General features: G+C 38.2%; 1 protein-coding gene and 1 non-coding gene across 3 annotated transcripts; one reads left to right on the forward strand and one right to left on the reverse strand.

Annotated features, from left to right (window-relative positions):
* Nucleotides 1-4: 4 nt before the first annotated feature.
* On the forward strand, nucleotides 5-11,715 carry LOC119742689 (serine/threonine-protein kinase VRK1-like). 2 transcript variants are annotated; one of them, XM_038218851.1, is made up of 12 exons: nucleotides 5-126; nucleotides 1,625-1,698; nucleotides 3,480-3,620; nucleotides 3,811-3,866; nucleotides 4,451-4,520; nucleotides 5,337-5,533; nucleotides 6,746-6,844; nucleotides 7,988-8,120; nucleotides 9,396-9,528; nucleotides 10,320-10,378; nucleotides 10,590-11,099; nucleotides 11,543-11,715. In XM_038218851.1, the coding sequence occupies exons 2-12, from the start codon at nucleotides 1,644-1,646 to the stop codon at nucleotides 11,689-11,691; spliced, it is 1,602 nt and encodes a 533-aa protein (XP_038074779.1). In that variant the 5' UTR covers nucleotides 5-126; nucleotides 1,625-1,643; the 3' UTR covers nucleotides 11,692-11,715. The 2 variants fall into 2 exon arrangements, with proteins under 2 accessions (XP_038074779.1, XP_038074778.1); XM_038218850.1 differs by lacking the exon at nucleotides 5-126 and adding an exon at nucleotides 323-501.
* A 3,558-nt stretch (nucleotides 11,716-15,273) lies between these two features.
* Nucleotides 15,274-15,435, reverse strand: LOC119744131. Its single transcript, XR_005273541.1, has one exon. It is a non-coding gene; the product is annotated as a U1 spliceosomal RNA (small nuclear RNA).
* Nucleotides 15,436-21,422: the final 5,987 nt, after the last annotated feature.

The following is a 21,422-nucleotide window of genomic DNA, read 5'->3' on the forward strand; positions in this document are numbered from 1 at the left end:
GTAAGTGCAAATGAGGGCGCTATTTCATTCGCTCATGTGCACCCCGATTTGACCTCAAATGACCCAGGATAGTCGAGCGCGCGCGGGGTTTGTAAACTTCAGTCTTTTCAGACTTTTCGGAGTGTGGTAAGGGGTGTTTTCATCTTAAAATTCTGCTTTTCTCTCACATTTCTGAATATAGACAGTAAGAGGATTGTACTTAGATTGAACAAGTATTAGTAAAGGACGTTATTGTTGGCCAGTTAGTGTTAAAGTAGGCCTAAACCCGTTATAGCCTAACCGCGACCCGTTACTTATAAAGCTACGCAGGCCTATTTAATTCTACGCAGATCACCTTCAATTTGCGTTTGACGAGGGGCGCGCATTGCAAGTGTTACATGCGCAGATTATGTGGACGGTCGAGGATAAACGTTGAATGACACTGACAGTCCATGGCATAAATGAGGGGAAAAACTGTTGCAATCTGACACCACTTGTTTCTTCATTAACATCTCAATGCAGGTCAGTCATTGCAAAAATGTTGAAAAGACATGAGTCAGGGTTGCGGGGAGTGAGAAACATTTCCATTTTTGTTAGAAAATAGTCTTACTAGAAACTAGGGCCTACTTTAATGTTTTCTTGACCATCTTAACTCTCTTTTTTCCGGTAGTCTGTACCCAACCGCTGAAGTGGTGTCTTGATACTACATATTCTTTCCGAATGAGGAATTGAGTTGTACAACTACAAATTTGTAATTGTATCTTAAATAAGCACCGTCGATATTTCCGAAGACCAAAAGCAAAGAAGGTCCGGTCCCAAAACTAGACGATCACCAGATTATATTTTGATACCCCATGAATAAAAACTTCAGGAAGATACCTTTCTGAGAAAGTAACCCTCGGTCTTGTTTATTATCATATGAACTCACAACCTGTCTTAAGACGTTTACTTGATTACGATGATTAAGACGTCATCTAGTTGTGGACGGATTTCTATATTGCACAAACTTTTACTTTAAAAAAACTTAAAATATTTTGACCATGCATTTAGGCAGATGTTTTCCCAGAAAGTTGGTGATAGTTTTTGAACTGTTTCTTTTCCTGGCAATTAAAGGTGGGGATGCCGAAATAAAATCTTAAAGGGAATATACATCATTTGCTTTTGCTGTAATTTTCAGAAATGGATGGAATTGGGGGGTTGGAAATATATAGCAAATATAGTCTGGTTCCCTGACTCCATTTAAGAAGAAACAGAGCAGTTTACATACATTGGGGAATTGTAAGGTCGGGGAACCAGTCTAGCTGGCTTGTACATGTTCATAGGTGTGTAATCGATTGCAAACAAGTGCGATGGTCAATTAAAAGCCAGTTTTTTCCAACGCTGATCGGCCGATCAGCGTTGGAAATTGATACAAAAATACCACTTTTCTTGAAAATGACAGTATACCAGGTGCCATGATTTTACAGGATGCTTTACACTGTCATTCACTAACAGTCCAGTATTTCAAAATGATTTGGTAGTTTTATTTTTTGATGTTTGCAAATGTTGTATTTTCCCTTTAAGCAGTGGGAAACGTTTCAACTGAGTCTAAGCTTTCAGTTGACATTTTTGTTATCACAACAGAATTGTCCTTTTTTTATGACAGATACAACCTGTGTAACTTCATGATGCCTCGGCAAGCTGCAAAACAGAAGGCTGGCAGTGATGTGCCCAAGAAAGGTACTAGGCCTTGAGCACTAATGACTCTGTACATGGGTGTAAATGATATTTTTCACAAACTCAAACAGCTCGTCTGGGAAAGATTGTTGCAACCTGACGCCACTTTTTTCTTCATCTAACATCTCTATGAAGGTCAGTCATTGCAAAAATGATGATTAGACATGAATCTGGGACTCAGAAACTTTTCTAATTTTGTTAAGAAATAGTTAGAAAATTTTCTAGACTCTCCATAGACTTTGTACACAACCGCTGAAGTAGCGTCAGGTCGCAACACTCTTTCCCTAGTCTGTATCCGGTTCATTAGTAAAAAATCATACACGCGCGCGCACCACCGATTACTAGCGCCCATTGGCTACAAACGCTCGAGCTGCGTTAACTTCCGGTTCCAATCGTGCAGAAAAGTGCTGGAAGTGACGTCACACTAACAAACCGGATATACATAAGTTTATGTAGAGAAGGAAGAAGTTGGGATGGTCCCACCTTATTGAAGCTGGGAATGTCCTATCTAAAACATTATAGTTAGGCCAGCCCAACTGAGACCCTACTACTCCATGTACACCTGTGGCACATGTATTTCTGAATCATGCTGCTTTAATGTACTGCGTTATTTAGTGCCAGCGGTCACATGTGTAGCAAAGAGTCAGAGAAATGAACTTGCACAAAATATGTACTTTTTGTTGCATTTGCGACATGGATCTGATGAAACGGCTAAAAGACACATTTTTATGAACTCTGCTGTAAAAACTATGCTTTGAGTCCAGGACAACTGAAGTTGGGCCGGCCCAGCTGTAACACTTAAGTTTAGGACAACCCCTGCATAAATTGGGACCGTTAGTTTAATTTGGTCGTATTAACCCTGACCAAACTCAACCAATCAAAGCCCAACAGCAGGTTGTGTTGAAATCTGTTGGGATAGGTACAGTACCCCTAAACTGATGGTCTTTTACACTGGGTTTGGGTAATACCTCCAGAAAAGTCCAACAGTGTGTGTGTACAATTTCCCATGTGGGTGTTGGAATTTGCCAGAATGGGTATGGTTCCTAGTAAATTATGCAAGGGAGTTGGGGTTAATGACAATGGGTCGGACATCCGATTCACTACATATACCATATAAGTCTAAAGTTGTTTTGTACTGTAAGTTTACGAAGACATTCTAAGCTGACTGTGTGGCATTTAGTTCACTTTCTGCACTTCTGTGAGCACTTTTTGGTCCAATTTGACCATCGTCTAACTTGAACTGCATGCAATTGTCATTTTTTTTAAGCTATGTAACCCTTACTCCCTAGGGGGTATGCAAAATCATATTAAAATTGGAGGATTCAGGACTGTTAGGGATAGGTTGAACAAAGAAATTGACTGGAGCAGGGTTTGGAACCTGCCGGATTGCCGTTCCTGTGCTCTACCAACTGAGCTATCCACAGGCATGCAACTTTTCCTCGGATCAGCTGATTTCCTCTTTTTTTACTTCCCATGTGTGCCATTGAAAATAGAAAAACACTGTACAAAGTCTGGGAAAAATTTGAATTTTCCTTTTTTTTTGTGATTTCCCAGTTGCATGCCTGTATCCAGTCCTATGCCATAAACCCGTATATGCCATGTAGCCGGGGATGCCCGCCCAAAGTCACGATGCTAGCAACAATAGCAATGCTGCAAACCTGGGAAATAGCAAACGGGGATCACTCGGAGAGGCTACGATTTCTTTGTCAATTTCTTTGTTCAACATTAAAACAATGATAATGCATCTAGTCAGTTCCCCTGTATAATTTCTTTGTTATTTTTAGCGGCGCCTAAGAAGAGAGGACCTAGGGCCTACAAGCTGCCAGACCCCATCCCTCAGGGGGAGGTCCTGAAAGACCTCAACAAGAAGGAATGGAAGCTGGGACCGACAGTCGGCAAAGGAGGCTTTGGTGAACTCTACCTCGGTATGTTGAACCATTGATGACGGTCTTCTGTTGGATTCAGGAGATTAACAGTACAAGCTTAGCAGGCATGTGCTATTTTTGCTGCGGCTGGAGGGGGGGGGGACAATAAACCCCCTCCCCCGCCCTGATTTTTGCTTCACATTAACATTCACTCTGTTTATCTTTTGCAAAATCTTTTGCACTTTCACAGCTGCTGAAGCCACGTCCAGCCCAGTTGGTTCAGATGCAATGTATGTTATCAAAATTGTAAGTTTGGCAGACAATTTTGAAAGTAGCCTTGAAAGATTAATCCATTGTACTTACAGTGTTCAACTGTATGAAAGGTACCGCAGTCTTTGAAAAATCATACAGCAGTTTGAAGGAGGACAGGCATTAGTTTCTTTTCAGGTAAACCCTAAAAAGTTGAGCAGACCCCCAGTGATCTATTTAGTAATTGAGCAGCAAAGTATAACAATGAAAGTTATAATTTGCTAAAGGGCCAGTTTAGTGTCCTTTCTGTACCCATCTCACTCACTCACTGGCTGACTGACTGACGCACTGTAACGTGTGAGCCACGCGTATAGAATGACCCCATAATGCCATCAAATGGGCTCAATGCGGCCCATTAAGTAGACCAGATGCATGATAAGACCAGTGCGCAGCCATTCGGAATCACTTGAATTGAATCTTGTGCACGCTGAAACCAGCTTTGATAGGATTGCCTTGGCTAATGTTGGAGCATTGGATAATTTTCAGCAACTTCCTGCCGTATTCTTGTTTCTGAATTTTTCCAGAATCTATGAATATTAAAAACAAATAATTTATGAATATAATTTGATATTATTTTGTAGGAACCCAAAGACAACGGACCACTGTTTGTGGAGCAGGCATTCTACCAAAGAAGTGCCAAGGCTGAAATGGGTACGTCTCGGATTGATATGATTCCAATATGTGATAGGTTTTCAATACTGTCTGTATAAATATTTGTGCTTTGCAGTCTTTGCAAAAACTCGATCTCAAACTTGAAATCTCAAACTCCATAGCATTTTACTTGTTGGGTACTGAGATTTATGAAGACCACCTTGCTGAGTTCCCTTAGTCCCTATTGTCGTGCTTTGTTCCCCGGTACAAACAAATCTCACCAACCATTTGCACGAGCGACTGGTGAACACACACAGTCCCTCACAGTACTTCTGCTGATTCCAGAGGTCCAGCCTAGCGTCCTCTTTGCACCTATTTTGCTTACTGACTGACTGTCTCTTTCTGACTGGCTTAGCATGGTTGGTGACTGGTGGAGAGAGCCGGGCAGTGCTGTTGTATAGGATTACCCCGTAACGCCAGTAAACGGGCTAAATCAGTCCCAAATTGTAGACCAGATACATGGAAAGACTTCCAGCGAATAGCCACTCTGAATCAATTGAATCAACATTTGTGCGCTCTGGGACCAGGGCCCAATTTCATGGCACTGCTAACCACAGAATTCCGTGCTTATGATCACCATTTTGTGCTGACTGCGCTAGCAGAAAAATTCTGCGCTAACCATGTAAGCACAAAACCCTTAGTTACGGAATGTATGCATGCGCAGAAGCCAAAATTCCCTGTTAACCCATGAAATACGCTTACCGTCAGCACAGAATTTTCTGCTACAGTAAGTAGCAATTTTTCGCTAAGGGTAAGCAGAGCCATGCAATTGGGCCAAGCTTTACTAGGCTTGCCTGGTCTTGTTTTGTGCTGCAGTTGAGGATTGGATGAGGAAACGCAAACTGACCCATCTGGGCGTGCCCAAGTTCATGGGGACCGGGATGCACAACAGAGGCAAGACAGACTTCCGCTTCCTGGTCATGGAGAGATTCGGCGAAGACATCTGGAAGAAATACCTGGCCTGCAGCAAACGGTTCACAGCCAAGACGGCGTTCACTCTGGGCATACAGATTGTAAGATTCAGGGTTATTGGCATAATAGATGACTTCTGAACTGCTCAAGGAATCTCAGGGATAAGGTTGCATTCATATTACCTGGCCAGGCCGGCAGTTCCACACGTGTGTATGAGAAGTGGCTTCAGCTGCTTCACAGGTGCGCATGTTGTTGCAAGCCGTAGCCAAGTCATTTGGAAGCAGTCTCAGTCATTGTGGCTTTTTTGAGTTAACACCTTGTGGTTAACTTTTTGTTTTAAAGGGGCATTACGGTCTGAAATCCCTGAAAATGTCATGTTTTGGATTGTTTATTTATACTATTTTAAAAGGTCTAGTTGAAAAGAAACTAACCTAAAGTCTTACCATTCCTGAGAAAAGACGGGGAAAAAACGGTTGTTTACATCGGACACGACGGAGTATGCATACATTTTTCCTGTCGTTTTCATTCAATGTACACATTCAAATTACACACAGCACCAATACACAAATGTTGTTTCTTATACTTCTGGAGAAGACGACTACTATACGGCTGGAATCACAACCAGCACTGGAACAGCTTGATTTTTCGGGACAAAATTGAGACCCCCGAAATTCATTCTCGCATGGTTCTCACAAGCACAGAGCATAAAATTGCCTAGTTCTGAAAAGGATGGTTGTGTGGACGTTTATATTCTACTTTTAAATGCTCTGTCCATTTAATATCATTTTGTTTAAAACGCGTTTTGTACTAGCCCAATTGGGCGCATTCCAGGCCGTAATTTCCCTTTGATTCAGTCGCTAATGGTCTTTCATACAATCCAGTACGTGCTCAGTAAACCACTTTTGTAGAATATTCTCTGTAATCCTTCTAAATCTGTCGAAATCTAACCTCAGGTTTGTGCCTGACTTTGATGAATACGGGACTGCAGAATAGCCACCATAACTTAACATGGCGTTTAATGTCCCAATGTTATTTGAATGTTTTGAGTGTGACAGTGGTTTAGCAATGAGTGTTGGATTCGTTTACAGCTTCAGGAAGGTTCCAGTCAAACATTAGATTGTTAGGTATAAAGTACATTTTTTTAAGTGCCAACAAATGAATATTATTATTGTGACATATTCTATCTCTTTTATAATGAACATTTTGTACTTGGAAGCTTCCAATTACATCAGTGACGGGAAAAAGCTAGTATTAAAATCTAAATTCCTGTGTTTTTTGGGTTTTTTTTCGGTTTTTTTCTAATTATTTCACAGCTTGATAGTCTGGAGTATCTTCACAGTACTGGATATGCCCATGCGGACATCAAGAGTGCCAACATCCTACTGGGGTATGGGCCCAAGTCACAAAACCAGGTGCGGTTAACTAATTGGACATTCTAGGCAGGTGTGCAGTGGGATTTAGGGATTAGCATGTTGGATAGAGATTAGGGCTGTGCATCGGAACCAGGTACCCGAGTACCCGAGTGTTAATGTCAAGAAGCGGTTCTAGATTATGGGATCGGGTTCCCGTAAACCAACTTTACAAATAACTTTATAGTAACATCTCAGACAATGACAAAGAAAGTTTTTGAATGTCATTTGTGGGGAATTTTCAAATGAATACCAGGCTACTTTGGAAAACAAAACATATTTCTTGTTTTTGACGCTCAAAAATTGCAATTTACACCGTAAAGCTACAAAGCTCACTTTGAATCTTGGTGTATTGATGCACCGACATGGTAGTACATGTATATATCTTGCGGACCTTTATGAAAAATCTGAACAGCAACTTCCGAGATTTGAAGTGTTTGTTGGTTTTTTGTATCGGGTACCCAGTTTCTGTACTACCCGTAAATGCACACCCCTAGTAGAGGTACAAATGTGATGATCAATGACACTGAATTGTCTGATCAGATCTTAATACTCAAGTCCAAGTCTTGTGTCTAAGTCCCTGGTGTTTAATCCCAGGTCTTGAACTGTGAGTCTTGCTTACAAGTCGCAAAGTTGATACCAAGGTTAATGGTAATATACAACATTTGTAAACATCAAAAACAAAACTACCAAATTATTATGAAATACCTTACTTGACTGTAAGTGATTAATAGTCTCATGCATCCTGTGAAATCATGGCACCTGGTGTGCTGTCATTTTCAAGAAAAGTGGATCATTTTCACTTTCAAACGATGCTGGAATGAACTCAAGATCTTGTCCGTAATGGTGCAGGTAATTGTGGGTTTGTGTCCAGCATGTTTAGCTGTGGTGCATAGGTCCTTCGGTAAGGCACTTTTTGCTAATTGCTTTTCCCCACCCAGGAGTAAATCTGATCCAACTAGTAAAGCACCAGCAGGTAATTTTTCATTGGATGTGGTGATTTCCTCTTTTTTTTGCGTCTCATGAATAACACTGTACAAAGTCTTGTGTGGTTTGGAGTTTCCTCGTTTTTTTTCTAAATTCCCAGTTGCATGACTAAATATTTGTGGAAGCTTGCTTGAGTTTTGCCTGTTATTCTGTGAGCAGGTCTACTTGGTGGACTACGGCCTTGCCGTCAGGTTCTGCCCCAACGGACAACACCGGGAGTATAAAGAGGATCCCAAGAAAGCTCACGACGGAACGCCGGAATTCACCAGCAGAGATGCCCACAATGGAGTTGGTAAGTAGATGGCAGACCTGATAACACAAATGACTTCATGTCAGATTGCATAAATTTAAAGGTTGTTGGATACCATTGCCACATTTTATATAAAGGGGAGTAAATGCTTCAGATTGGGAGCATTTACTAGTCATTTTTTCAAGAAAATAGATGGCCGACCATTTTTTGGAACATTCTGGGGAGCACTGACCGCAGATTAGCAACTTGAGGATCATTTCATTAAACTACCCTGTTAGTTTACAGCTGCTCTGTGTGTATACGTCTTATATGTACACACAATGGAGACCCTATCATTATAAACCATTCGAAGTATTTTATGTCATTTCATCAGCAAATGCTAAACAGTAAAAGAAACATTTTATTCATACAAATTCAAATATTTACTTTTCCCCAATGCTTTTGCTCCGAAGTAAAATTGCTGTTCGCTTTAACTTCCTAGCCTTGCTAGTTTTTCAATTATACAGGGTGAGTCAAAAAAGCGGAACCCAAACCCTCCAAAATATATTTTTCATAAGCTACTTTTAGATGAAAAAAATACCGAAATTGCTCAATCCGTTCAAAGAATATCACCATTAAACGCAATGACCCTAAAACCTGTCTCGTCCAAAAACAGCAATTTATTGTGTGTTTTGACTGTTTGGAACAACAAAGAAAATGACACAGAATACTTGTTTCATCAACTGTCAAGAACTGTAGTACATAATATCTTTATTAATAACCCTGGTTAGCCAAACAATATGATTGATAAAATCCACTTTTTTTAATAGACGGGCCTTCAAAAGGACTTTGTTGAATATTTTAACTTTTAAACTGAGGTTTTATCGCTGGTGATGCTTGAAGACAACTGTGACGACGATTCTTTAAATCACATTTTTGGACGAGACAGGTTTTAGGGTCATTGTGTTTAAATGGTGATATTCTTCGAACGGATTGAGCAATTTCAGTAATTTTTTCATCTAAAAGTAGCTTATGAAATTGGCTTTCCAGTCATTAAAATTTTTGGTGCTACCTATTTTTTTAATATGAAATATAATTTTGGGGGTTTGGGTTCCGCTTTTTTGACTCACCCTGTACATACAACCCAGTGTCCTGTTTTTTTTTGTAGTGCATGCTTAATTGTTTCAGATATAAAATTTCCTTGGGAATGTTCTTGTCTAAAATAAAAATGAAAGTCATTCCTTCAGGAAACCTTCGGAAAAATCATAACATCATCAAAGACAAACTCAAGTTTCCTGCGACTGTTCTCCTTTTGCTGAATTCCTCTCTGTTTTCAAGTTCCATCTAGACGAGGCGATTTGGAGATCCTCGGCTATGTCATCCTACAGTGGCTGGCAGGGTCATTACCATGGGAACACAAGATATCAGAATCCTACACCGATTTCCCCTATGTCATGAATCAAAAGAAACAGTAAGTTTGAAATTATGTAATAATTAAAATTGTACCTGTTCAGTGTTGTCCTCGTAATATGATGTCTTTAACTATGATGTCTGAAAGTTTTGAAGGGACGTTACAGATTTCTAAGACTTTATAATAGTGTGTACTTACATTAAAGTGCACGTATCCACCAGTATTGGTGCTCAAGGCGCTACATCATTATTACCCTGCTCATTGGGCCAATTAAACATTCCAAAGACAATCTCAGCTCCCTGGGGGTATACAGCTCAGTGCTGCCATTTTGGCGCAAAGCAGCTAAAATCAATCACAATAACCATCTCTGCCCTCACAGGTACCCATTTACTCCTGGGTGGGGAGAAGCAATGAGTGACAAAGTGCCTTGCCCAAGGGCACATGCACCATAACCCCAGGCTGGACTCAAACCCATAACCTGCAGAATTACCAAAAGACTGTGAATTCAATGTTCCATCCAGACCACGAGGCCACGGCACTTCGCCAGTCATGGATGGTTCTTTTTATATTGATTATAAATTTGAAAAAAGAAATTCACTGGAGCAGGTTCGAACTTGCAACGTCCTGATTTCTGTTCCAGTGCTCTACCAACTGAACTACCATATATCTTTCTTCAAGGAAACATATAAGAAGCCATAATCCTTTATGATCACACCCAAAGTCATTGTGCCAGCAACATTAGCAATGTTGCAAACCTGAGAAATAGCAAATGGCTATCACTCAATGAAGATACAAGTTTAACAATCTGATTTGAAAACAAATGAACTATAGTTTAATTTTTCTCCCCATAGGTATATGTCAAACATTGGTTCGTTGATGAAGGTATGCTTTCCTGCTGGAAACCATCCAGGTAATTGGAAATTAAAAGGTCCCTAGTCACTTTTACGCCACATTTTTAAAACTTTCTCATCACATTATTATCTCCCTCTTTCAATCACTCTTGTGAAGATTTTTTTCACAATAAATGACACCTGTGCAGTTCAGAAAAAATTGTGCTTTTGAATGTATTCATGTCTTGAATATTGAAAGTTTGTCTTCTGTGTGTTCACGTTTACTAACAGTTGCGCTTCAGAAGTATATGGAGTATGTGAGCAAGCTGAAATACGAGGAGGTGCCAGACTACAAGCATTTAAAGGGACTCTTCACAAAGGCCATCGCTGCTGCTGGCTTTAAAGCAGACGGGAAACTAGACTTCACCCCGCCTTCAGCATCAACGAGTGACAGCTCAAGTGACACCAAGGCAAAGAAGCGTAAGGCTGTGGGCGGGGCCAGCGAGTTACCGAAGAAAGCCGCCAAAGTGGGCAGGACCGGTAGGCGGATTGTGTCGAGCAGCACAGAGAGTACCTCGGACTCTGAAACCGCAGTCGCACCCCCAGTCAAGGGACGACAACGGAAAGCGGCGAGCGCGCCCAAACCCAAAGCTGTTGCAGCGACCAAGAGACCTGTGGCCAAGTCACCCTTGAGGTCACCGGTCAGGTCGCCGAAGGCAAGGTCAGCGCCTGGGGTCATCGGAAGTTCGGCTGTTAGACCGAAACCAGCTTTGACAAAGAAACAGCTGGAAAGGTCCAAAGGTATGTAAATGAAGCCTGTTGTTTTCCACCTTCATTTTTCAGTAAAATAACTTATTCGTTCACGTGAACTGTAAGCCTGATTAGACTTTGTAACAAGAAATCACTCATGAAATCTTTGACTTGAATGCAACCATCCGGTCGCCTTTAAAGTTCTTAATTCTCTCTCTTCCCAAACAAATAATTATTCCCAAAAAAAATAATACAATTTGAACTTCTTTTCAAAAAATGTTTTTATATTTTTCAAAAGATTTTTTTTTTTTTTTTTTTTTTTTCAAAAGAAGCCTTTTTTTTTATTTTGTATAATTTTATTCAAAAGAACCATTTTTTTAAAGTTTATTTCATTTTTCAAAAGAACCATTTTCTAAAGTTTTTTTTTTAATTTTCAAGAGAAACATGTTTTAAATTTCATTTTACACAATGTCCATAAACTCATTGCTATTTAGGATCAGAAAGCACCAGCAGCACAACCCCACAGATCTCCGGTGAAGTTTTCACAAGGAGAAAAAGAAAGACGCCCGTGGTCACGGCGACATCGTGCACTCAGACATCGCCTGGAGTGAAACAGACGCCCAAGATCAAGAGAAAACGCTGAAAGAGAAGATGCCCTCAAAAATGATGAAACTTTAGATTATTTGGTGGATATTTATTCCATGATTTTCCCATTTCAGCTTTACAGGCCATCAGCCTGGGAGTTTGGTCGGTATCAAATGAGGGGAATGATGCTTATTGTGATTTTTGGCAAGGTATGCACCCCTGTATTTGGAAAATATGTGATAGCATTGCAGCGGTGACAGCTTTGTGGGTGCTATCACTTTTTAAAGAAAAGTGGCGGCCAAAACTTTAACATGCTTGTTACCACATATAATTAATCCGGTAACGAACATATTGGCTGCCTTATTGAGAAAAAAAATATAAGTGATAACACCAAAAAAACTGCCACCGCTCACACTGCACAGCTATCACACATTTTCCAACTCTAGATGTGCATACCTTGCCAAAAATCGCTATGGGTAATTGCTCCTTTCGATCATTTGATACTGGTGGCCCAATTTTGGACCGAAGCTGGACGTAAGAATTTAATCTGAGAATCAGAGATCAAGTCCTGCAGTTGTCTCCTGCTTGTCAATCAACAGTGCGCATTGAAGAATTCGATCACGACTTTTGTCAGGTCACCAAGATAGCTTATAAAGTTATTTCTTAAGTTCTTAACTCTTTCAGTGCCCGCGAAACTTGAAAAGTTTAACCCTAAAGTGCCAAACTTCGAGCGTTTTTTTTAAGTGTTCAAAATTCTGTAAAAAAAAAAAAAGGTAATAAGTTTTACTCACTAAATTTGTTGTTGTTGCTCTCCGGTATATCCTTGGTATATTGGAAAGTCAAAAGTAGTCACGTACATAGTGATACACCCTGAAACACTGTCCTGCACACAGGGGAATTCCGCACTTTTTGCAGAAAATAAGAGTGTCAGTGCTGCACCCTCTCGCAAGAACTCGAATGAAACAAAAAAATACAGGTCGTACCTGAATGAAAATGATATTGGTAGAAAGAGCGAGAGCGCCCCCTTGTGATAACATGCTTACTCTACCTCGTACATGTACGAGGTTTGGCAATTTTAAGTATGAACATTACCTCGTACATGTACGAGGTTGGCAATTTTGAACTAACAAATATATACCTCTAAAAATTAATGTGGCCTGACGTTGCGAACTTAGCAAGTTCTTCTTCAGAGGCTAAAACAGTTTTAGCCTCTGAAGAAGAACTTTCTAAGTTCGCAACGTCAGGCCACATTAATTTTTAGATTTATATATTTCAGGTCCATCCAGTCAGTAAGCAGTTTGCAGCAGTCTTACTTTTTTTCAAATATATACCTCGTACATGTACGACTTTGGCACTGAAAGAGTTAATCTGATATGGCAAAATGTATGTGTAGTGATGAGTTGTACATAGCATTTTATACTATAGATGTGTATACAAAGATGTTGAAACTTTTTTGAGTATCCTTAGTATTCAGCAGCCATATTTTGGATTTTTTTTTTCTCTCTGGTTATATTAACCCACCTCAATCCTCCAAAATCCTGGCGGATTTTGGAGGATTGAGGATGAATGGTGTTTGAAGAGGAGGAGGATTTTGGCGGATTGAGGATGAATGCATTTTGAGAGGCAAGTCTGTCTGACCATTTTGAAGGATTGAGGCACTGGGTATCCTTCATTTGAATATAAGTGCACAATTTTTGAGGATTTTTGCTGATTGAGGATGGTTCCTAGCAAAAAGTGCCTGGGAATTAGGGCTAATTCAGTAACAACAAATGCATATGTATCCACAGCTAGAAGGCTATAATGCAAAGGATTTATTCGCTTAGAAGTAACATTATGCCAATTACATATGAAATGTGTGGCGTTTGGTGTACATTTACATGTATGTCATTGTCGTGTTTGATTTATTTTGCTGAATAATTTATTAATTTTTAAGGTCTTGAGTTTGAACACATTCAAATTCAAAGGGAATTTACATTGATTTAGGAATGATATGCTGTTAATTTGTAAATATATTTTAGATTTCAGTGCAAGCTTAGTTTATTTCAGTTATTTTTTGAGTTTATGTCAGATATTTCGATTTCTTTTCATAAATACCCAAAACAGTTTACCCATTCCTATTGGTCTGGAGCCTGCCACGTGGCCAGTCTTAAACGGTTAATGAAGACATGGCTGGCTGGTCTTAAAACACTTTTCCAGTGTCACATGAAATTTGGACTCTTGTGAAATCCGGTGCCAGCACCGTTTTATTGGTTGAACGTTCACAATCCTCACGTAGCTATGCGCAATACTATGAGTGAGTCAGAAGTATTTTTCAGTCCTAAATTCACTACACCAGTACCTCTGCCATATCACGCAGTATGCGCAAATCCATACAAGGAGTTGTTTACCAGAGGGCCTTACTGTTGTATAGCCAGAGTAGGGTGTTTTTGTTTTGTTATATGAATAGACTCTTGCAGAAAGTTTTTACCAAAAACCAGCCCCTAAGTTTCCCATAAAATATAACTACCAAATTAAAATTGTCGAAAAAAGAAGCAAACAAAATAAATCTATTGCTTGTAAGAATTTCAAAAGTTGTATATAAAATTTTTGTAAATGGAGGCAAATATGTGCAGTAATGTTATAGTCACGCGGTATATAGCGCAGCATGATTTTCGCATTGGACAGCCTCGGGCTAGTGCGCACAATCTCCGGTCAACGTTAAGGCTGATCTGTTACACGTTAAAATCACTTGTGCCGATTGGTGCAAGAGGGCCAGAGCTTATTGTGCGCTTGCACTTGTTTAACACCCGGAAAATATCTCGGAGCAATTTCAGTGACTGCAAATGAATTAAGGATTGAAATGGCTGAACTTACTTAAAATGAAACACTGCAATTATATGCCTAATTCGGAGTAAAATGCGAAATGTTTTCTGTATAAAGTCCTTCAGCATGTCATGAAAATATGTTAATCAAAGTCGTATATGTCAGAACACGTATGTATTTGAGAAGCTTCTGTAGTTACATTTACATTTATTTCATTTTTCGGGATACATTTGTTACAATAATTACAAACAATAACATTAAATACTCAGATATACACAAGAACATTTTAGACAAAACATACACAATATAATATTTAACCAGCTCCCGCTGGATTACCCAAAAGAAACATGGTTTCTGTCGAGGGGCTCTCCAACTGATTAAATATGACACACTAAAATGATGTTAATAAATTATAACTACGTAAAACTATAAAGAAATAAAACAATAAAAGTCCTTTAATGAATAAAACTATGTATTAAACAAAACACTGCATTGTGTTTTAAATTGATATGTAAACTGTAAATGAGTAAACATAATAAAATGATTTGTTATAGTTCAGGTAAAAATGGGCTACTTAAGAATGAATATATTAATAAACATCTAACAGTAAATAATAGTGAAAACAACCATACAAACACCCCAACGCCCACCCCCACCAAACAAACATACAAAAACATACCAACAAACAAACCCACCCAAAAGACCAATCACCCCCCCCCCCCAAGTAAATACAAACAAACAACCAAACAAACACCCGAACTAACATTGTTTATGATAATAAAAGGAGCCTTTATTGGCACTACATCTTCAACCACTACTTCTATCTTTAGTTTATTGCACGGGGAGAGCGCGAACGCAGTCCCCACTATCAGAAATTGTACTCCCGAGTTCCCCACGTTTGGGGGAATCGCATCAGTCAGCCCACCGAAGTGCAATGGTAAGGCCTCGCAATGGGAGAACCGCCTGCTTGATCACGGTATCTCCTGAGCCAGGTAAGTATGCTTCAAAATGAAAATTTCTAGGTCGTCCTTTTTGCATGCCACACTCTATTCCCTGTAGCACAAAAAGCTTTGTGTGCAGCGCCGTAACTGTCGTTTTACCCAGTATACTGCGCATGCGTTATTTAATTAAATATGCACAATACGTACAGGTGCCCGTACGGCCCGGGCCGGGCGTACTACGTACCACGTACTTACATCATACGGGTGCAGTACCACGTACGGAACGTTTACGTAGGCGCATGAACTTGCGAGTTGCCATCCACCTGTTCTGTCAAAACAAAAGCAGACGCTTCTGGGGCAGAGGTTGAAATTGAGATATGGCCAAAAAAAATGCTTTGGGTGTAATTTTTTTCGATTTTCTAATTTTTGCATATTTGTAATCTTGAACATGTCTAAAATACATGTATACTATAAAAGTTTGAAACCCTAATTTGAACTCTAAATATAGTATTTTTGATGATTTGTTAAGGTTTATCAGTTAAAGAAATGTCACTTGAAACAGGTCTTAAAATAGACCCAAAACTGTAACTGCCATTTTCTCCGTTTTTTACTTTTCGACACAATCAACTTCAAAATAGCATAACTTTGCCCAGGAATCACTGGTTTCAAAATTAAACCACCTATTAAAAGGAAAATGTACATACTTTAACAATATGCCAAAATCTCATATTTGAGCTTATGCCCAGAAAAGTCTGGTTTGGACAAAACAGGTCACATATTGTTTTCCCAGCTATTTTAAAACATGTTTCGTTCAAATTCACCGATTCGTATATTCAAATTCGTCCATCAGCAACATCGATTTAGTGCACTTCCAATGTTGGCGGTCGTCTTCCTTCTCATATCGTAAGCAAGGATCACCGTTGATAGGCTATGAACTATCTCCATTTTTGGAAAGAAACGCCTTTTTTTCCCCCTTAAAGTAGGAGTCGGGCGGGTTTGCCTTGACGCTTGTGTGGTTAACAACGACATAAAAAAATATTTATCTTCTCATCCGAAAGGGGGCAGTGTTTACGTCTTCACACCCGGCTTCACTCAGTTTAATCTGAAGACGTCGATCTTGAGGGAAACACTCTGTTCCTTTATGATACGCATGAGTAGACACCCTAACTCTATGTAAGTTTTAAACTAGGGTATTAGCAACCAGCGAGGAAGACATTGCAATAACATTTACAATATCCAACGCAATTGGGCTGATTCACCACTATGCCAGACTCGCGACGACAACACTGGAGAGTTTCCAACAGTTTATCCAGGAAACATGTACTGAAGCTCTTCAGATCCTACCTCCTGGTGAACCAAATACATTATAATTACGACAATGCCCGCCCCGTATATCATTATCAATGTTCATGCGCCAGAAGACTTTTACAACACCTTCATCAGACGCACCATGATACTCACCTTTTCTCAAGCCGGTTGAGATGGCACATTCCGCAGTTAAACGCTCTGTGAGTCTCCCACACAACTCCGCCACAGTGGCAAGTCGGAGTTCAGTTGGTGATAAACTGCTGCTGCCAGAGAAGCTGGTGTAAATCTTCAAGCTTGGCGAGCAAGACTTCTCCAAGACGTAGCTAAGGAGAACATAGACACGGTCATCACTCCAGAAATGCGCACGCTGGTACAACCATGCACAGACGTATTTGGCGCGGTGTATTGCAAGACAAAACATTGAAGGTTGAACAACCAATCCAAAGGACAAGAAGAGCTGAATTGACTGTTTCTGAAAGATGAGAAAATGTGAATAAATTTTGCTTTAGTATAGGCCTACTTATTTCTTGTATGAAATGGGAAGAATACATTTTCATTTGCCTGTGTATATGCCTTTATTTCTTCCAGTTCTTGACGCATTAAATTGTCGAAGAAGTACATAAATGGATTGGATACACAAATAACTTTTGAAAAAGTTAGCATATTTATTATTACATAAAAGAAAAATCTTATTTAAGGTTATATGCCTACGTTTAACAAGGAAAATACAAATCAGACACAACAAAATAAAGTAATTATGTTTAAAGTAGAAATGAACAGACGATAACGTACAATTATACCGAAAAATCATGAGACGAAATTTATATAAATTGATTGCAAAATGACGAAATTGATTCGCCTATCGTACGTTCGGCAATTGCAGACGACGAAATTGAATTTTCTGTCACGAAAAAGTTTGGATAAGGTTTGAAATTGCTTGAACAAAGTGCGAAAATGAGCCACAAAAGACGAAATTGAACATGGGGTATGCAAGATCATGAATTTTCAAGACGAAATTAAAGTAAAGTATTAATGAATTTAAATGAAAACAGTTTTAAAATGTGCGGAAAACTTATATATCTTTATTCCGATATTGGGCGTTTGCATCCCTCTAAAAAAAGGCTTGAACCCCGGCGTTTGCGAGAGCTGAATAATTATCTGGCAGCAAATATAGGTTTTCCCGGCTATTTTAAAACTGTTTTTTATTCATTCAAATTCTCCAAATCTTGCATTCAGTTTCGTGCAGGGGAAACAAATCATACATTGTTACCGAAACCAATTAAGTTATTGTTAAAAGTTTGGTCATCCTGTGAGTCTTAAGTTACGGCGGGTCGAAAATATACAAATTCGTCTGGGCTGTTGCGGAATGGCAGCATTCATAGGCTACATTCGTCTTTATCAATCAATTTTAAAACTTGTAGTACTGTACAGTAAATTAGTCTGGTTCACGTTCAAAAGCATTTTTCCTTGTACAATTTGGCGCATTCGCGCGTGACGATTTTTCGAACCAAAGCTGAGTACTGAACTCAAAGAAGAGTTACCAAAAAAGTAAAGTTTACCAAGATCAACAATACAACGTTATTTAAAAGAAAAAGCAAAAGTCTTACAATGAAAAAAAGGAAATGTCAAAAGCCACGAATTCCCCATTAACCCCGTGTAATATGCCAAAAATATTGAATCTAACATATTTTTAGAAAAAAACTTCGACTTTTTTTTTTTTCGTTCAATGTCTCAATCAAAAGTGAACAAGTTTGACACGGCTAGTAAAAAGGCATTCATGTCATAAATTTGCATTCATCCCTCGCACGAACGTCGATTGGAACAATCGACGAACGCTTTACCAGAACCCATCACTACAATCCAAGACAAGAATAACTTCAAGGAAACAGTACACAACTACCTAAGCCAGCAAAACAAATAACTCATCACTCTCTCCGCAATTTCATCAAGTGCACCGAACCCTGCCCGGTTGGCCCCTATATTTAGGGTGTTGGGCAGTATTACATCAAGACAAGACAAGACAAAAGGCAATTGAAAAAAAATATTTTTCGAGGTGAAACTCGGTAATGGCACTGAGGTGAGAGCGCATCCGTTTCTTTAAATAGGCCTAAAATTCGATTTGATGTCTTATTCGAAATAATTGTTAACTTTTATTTGCTAGGAAAATAGCACTTGGAAAAAAAATACATCATAACTTAACTGACTCGGAAATAGTGCACGGGAAAACGGGGATATACAGTAAATGTTTTTATACATTTTGTTCTAGACGGGAAAGCCTATAATACGATGATCACCCGGATCTTACCCTTGTAAACTCTTTCCAGTTGGCCATTAAATAATATTGATAAAAGTACTGCCTCGATTTATTTGCCATTTCTCATAACCCACCCTATTTGCATGGGGGTACGAGCGAACTGTTTTGGAACTTTTCTGTAAAGTTGGAAACTAAAGGGCGACCTCTACTGAAGCAGGATTAATGGCCTACATAATTATTATGCACGACCGCCCGGGCCCCGGCCGCGTAATTTTTATTCCTAGGAGGGTTAGGGGCAATGTCATGAATAATTCATGTTTATCCATGAGAACGGACAATGACATCAACAGCATTTTGTTAGTTACTCAACTAGTTACAATACATTAAAGCATTTTAAAGAACAGTTGTCGTCGAGCTACCACACAGTAGCCTAGTGGATAGCGAGATGAGCTATGGATACAATGATCCCTGGTTCGAATCCACGTCGTCGCTGCTCATTTTCATCAGCTATTTTTCTTCTCCAAATTTATCACTGAGATAATTTTAAATTAAGGGGAAAATAGAACGAGAACCTAAGTCTTGCAATGATTCAAAGGACAAACTGAATTATTCATGACATTGCCCCTACTCCCTCCTAGGGAACAAAATTACGCGCGCGCCCGGCCGGCCGCGGAGGAGGAGTTCAGTGAAAGTGCTGTGACCTAATATTGCTCTATTGTATGAGGCGCCATGTGTAAATAAATTATTTAACAAAATTATTTATATATAATTCATTATTTATTATATAATTCAGTTTCTCGGACAATTATATGTAAATAATTGTTTGGCAGTTTGCATTATATGTAAATAAATTTATTTGCCACTGCATTATTTATATATAATTTTTTTTTGCAACCTAATTATTTACATATAATTTTGGGCAAACTAGAATTATTTATATATAATTTATTTGCAACCTTCTTATATATATATAATTTTTGCACACTTTTTTTTATTTATATATAACTTATTTGCAAACTTATTATTTATATATAATTTTTGCACACTTTTTTTATTTATATATAATTTATTTATAACCTTTTTATTTATATATAATTTTTGCACACTTTTTTTATTTATATATAATTTATTTGCAAACTTATTATTTATTTTTATTTTTTGCACACTTTTTTTATTTAAATATAATTTATTTGTAACCTTTTTATTTATATATAATTTTTGCCCACTTTATTTATTTATATATAATTTATTTGGTACCTCATTATTTATATATAATTTTTTGCCCACTTTATTTATTTATATATAATTTATTTGGTACCTCATTATTTATATATAATTTTTGCACACTTTAATTATTTATTATATAATTTATTTGGTAACTTATTATTTATATATAATTTTTGCACACTTTAATTATTTTTTATATTATGCATTATTTATTATATAATGCATTATTTATTATATAATGAATAATCTTTTGTTTAACGATAAGAAAACTGAATTTCTGATATGTGGTACTCCTAGGCAAACATCAAAGTTACAAATAGAGAGTATCAAGGTCGTTACGTCACAAATATCACCCTCCACCTCAGTAAGGAATTTAGGCATTTGGTTTGATTCACACTTGACATTTGATAAGCATATTTCTGAAGTTTGTAAGAATGCATTTTACTATCTGTTTAATATCCGGCATATCCGTAAATACTTAAATCGTGGTTGTACAGAAAAAATTATTCATGCCTTCGTGACTAGCAGGTTAGATTATTGTAACAGCTTATTCTTTGGTTTGCCTGACACTCAGATTAACAAATTGCAAAGGGTTCAGAATGCTTGTGCTAGATTAATCTGTAATTCCTCCAGATATTCTCGATGCAGTCCATTGTTACATGATTTACATTGGTTACCCATTCGACAAAGAATAGCATTTAAAATTCTTTTAACAACTTATAAAGCCATTAATGGTATAGCACCAATGTACATTCAGGAGCTCATAACCATGAAATCACTCTCTCAAACAACCTATTGTCTCAGGAGTTCACAAGACCACACATTGTTGGCTTATCCTTCAAGAACATCAAAGGCTACCCTCGGTGATCGGGCATTTGTGCACGCTGCTCCTACACTATGGAACAATCTCCCTCCTTGTATCAGACAATCTTCTTCACTTAATGTATTTAAGTCCAGGTTAAAAACACATTTATTTCACGATTAAGTATTTCTAGTATTTTGTATTTTTCTGCATTTCTGTTTGTTTTTGGTAATGCGCAGAAGAGTATATCCATATAGGTTTTGCGCAATATAAATGTCCTTTATTATTATTATTATTTATTATATAATGCATTATTTATTTTATAATGCATTATTTATTATATAATGCATTATTTATTATATATATTATATAATGCATTATTTATTATATAATTCATTATTTATTATATAATTCATTATTTATTATATAATTCATTATTTATTATATAATTCATT

This window comes from Patiria miniata, unplaced genomic scaffold (genome assembly GCF_015706575.1).
Source record: "Patiria miniata isolate m_02_andy unplaced genomic scaffold, ASM1570657v1 HiC_scaffold_6, whole genome shotgun sequence".
NCBI lineage: Eukaryota > Metazoa > Echinodermata > Asteroidea > Valvatida > Asterinidae > Patiria > Patiria miniata.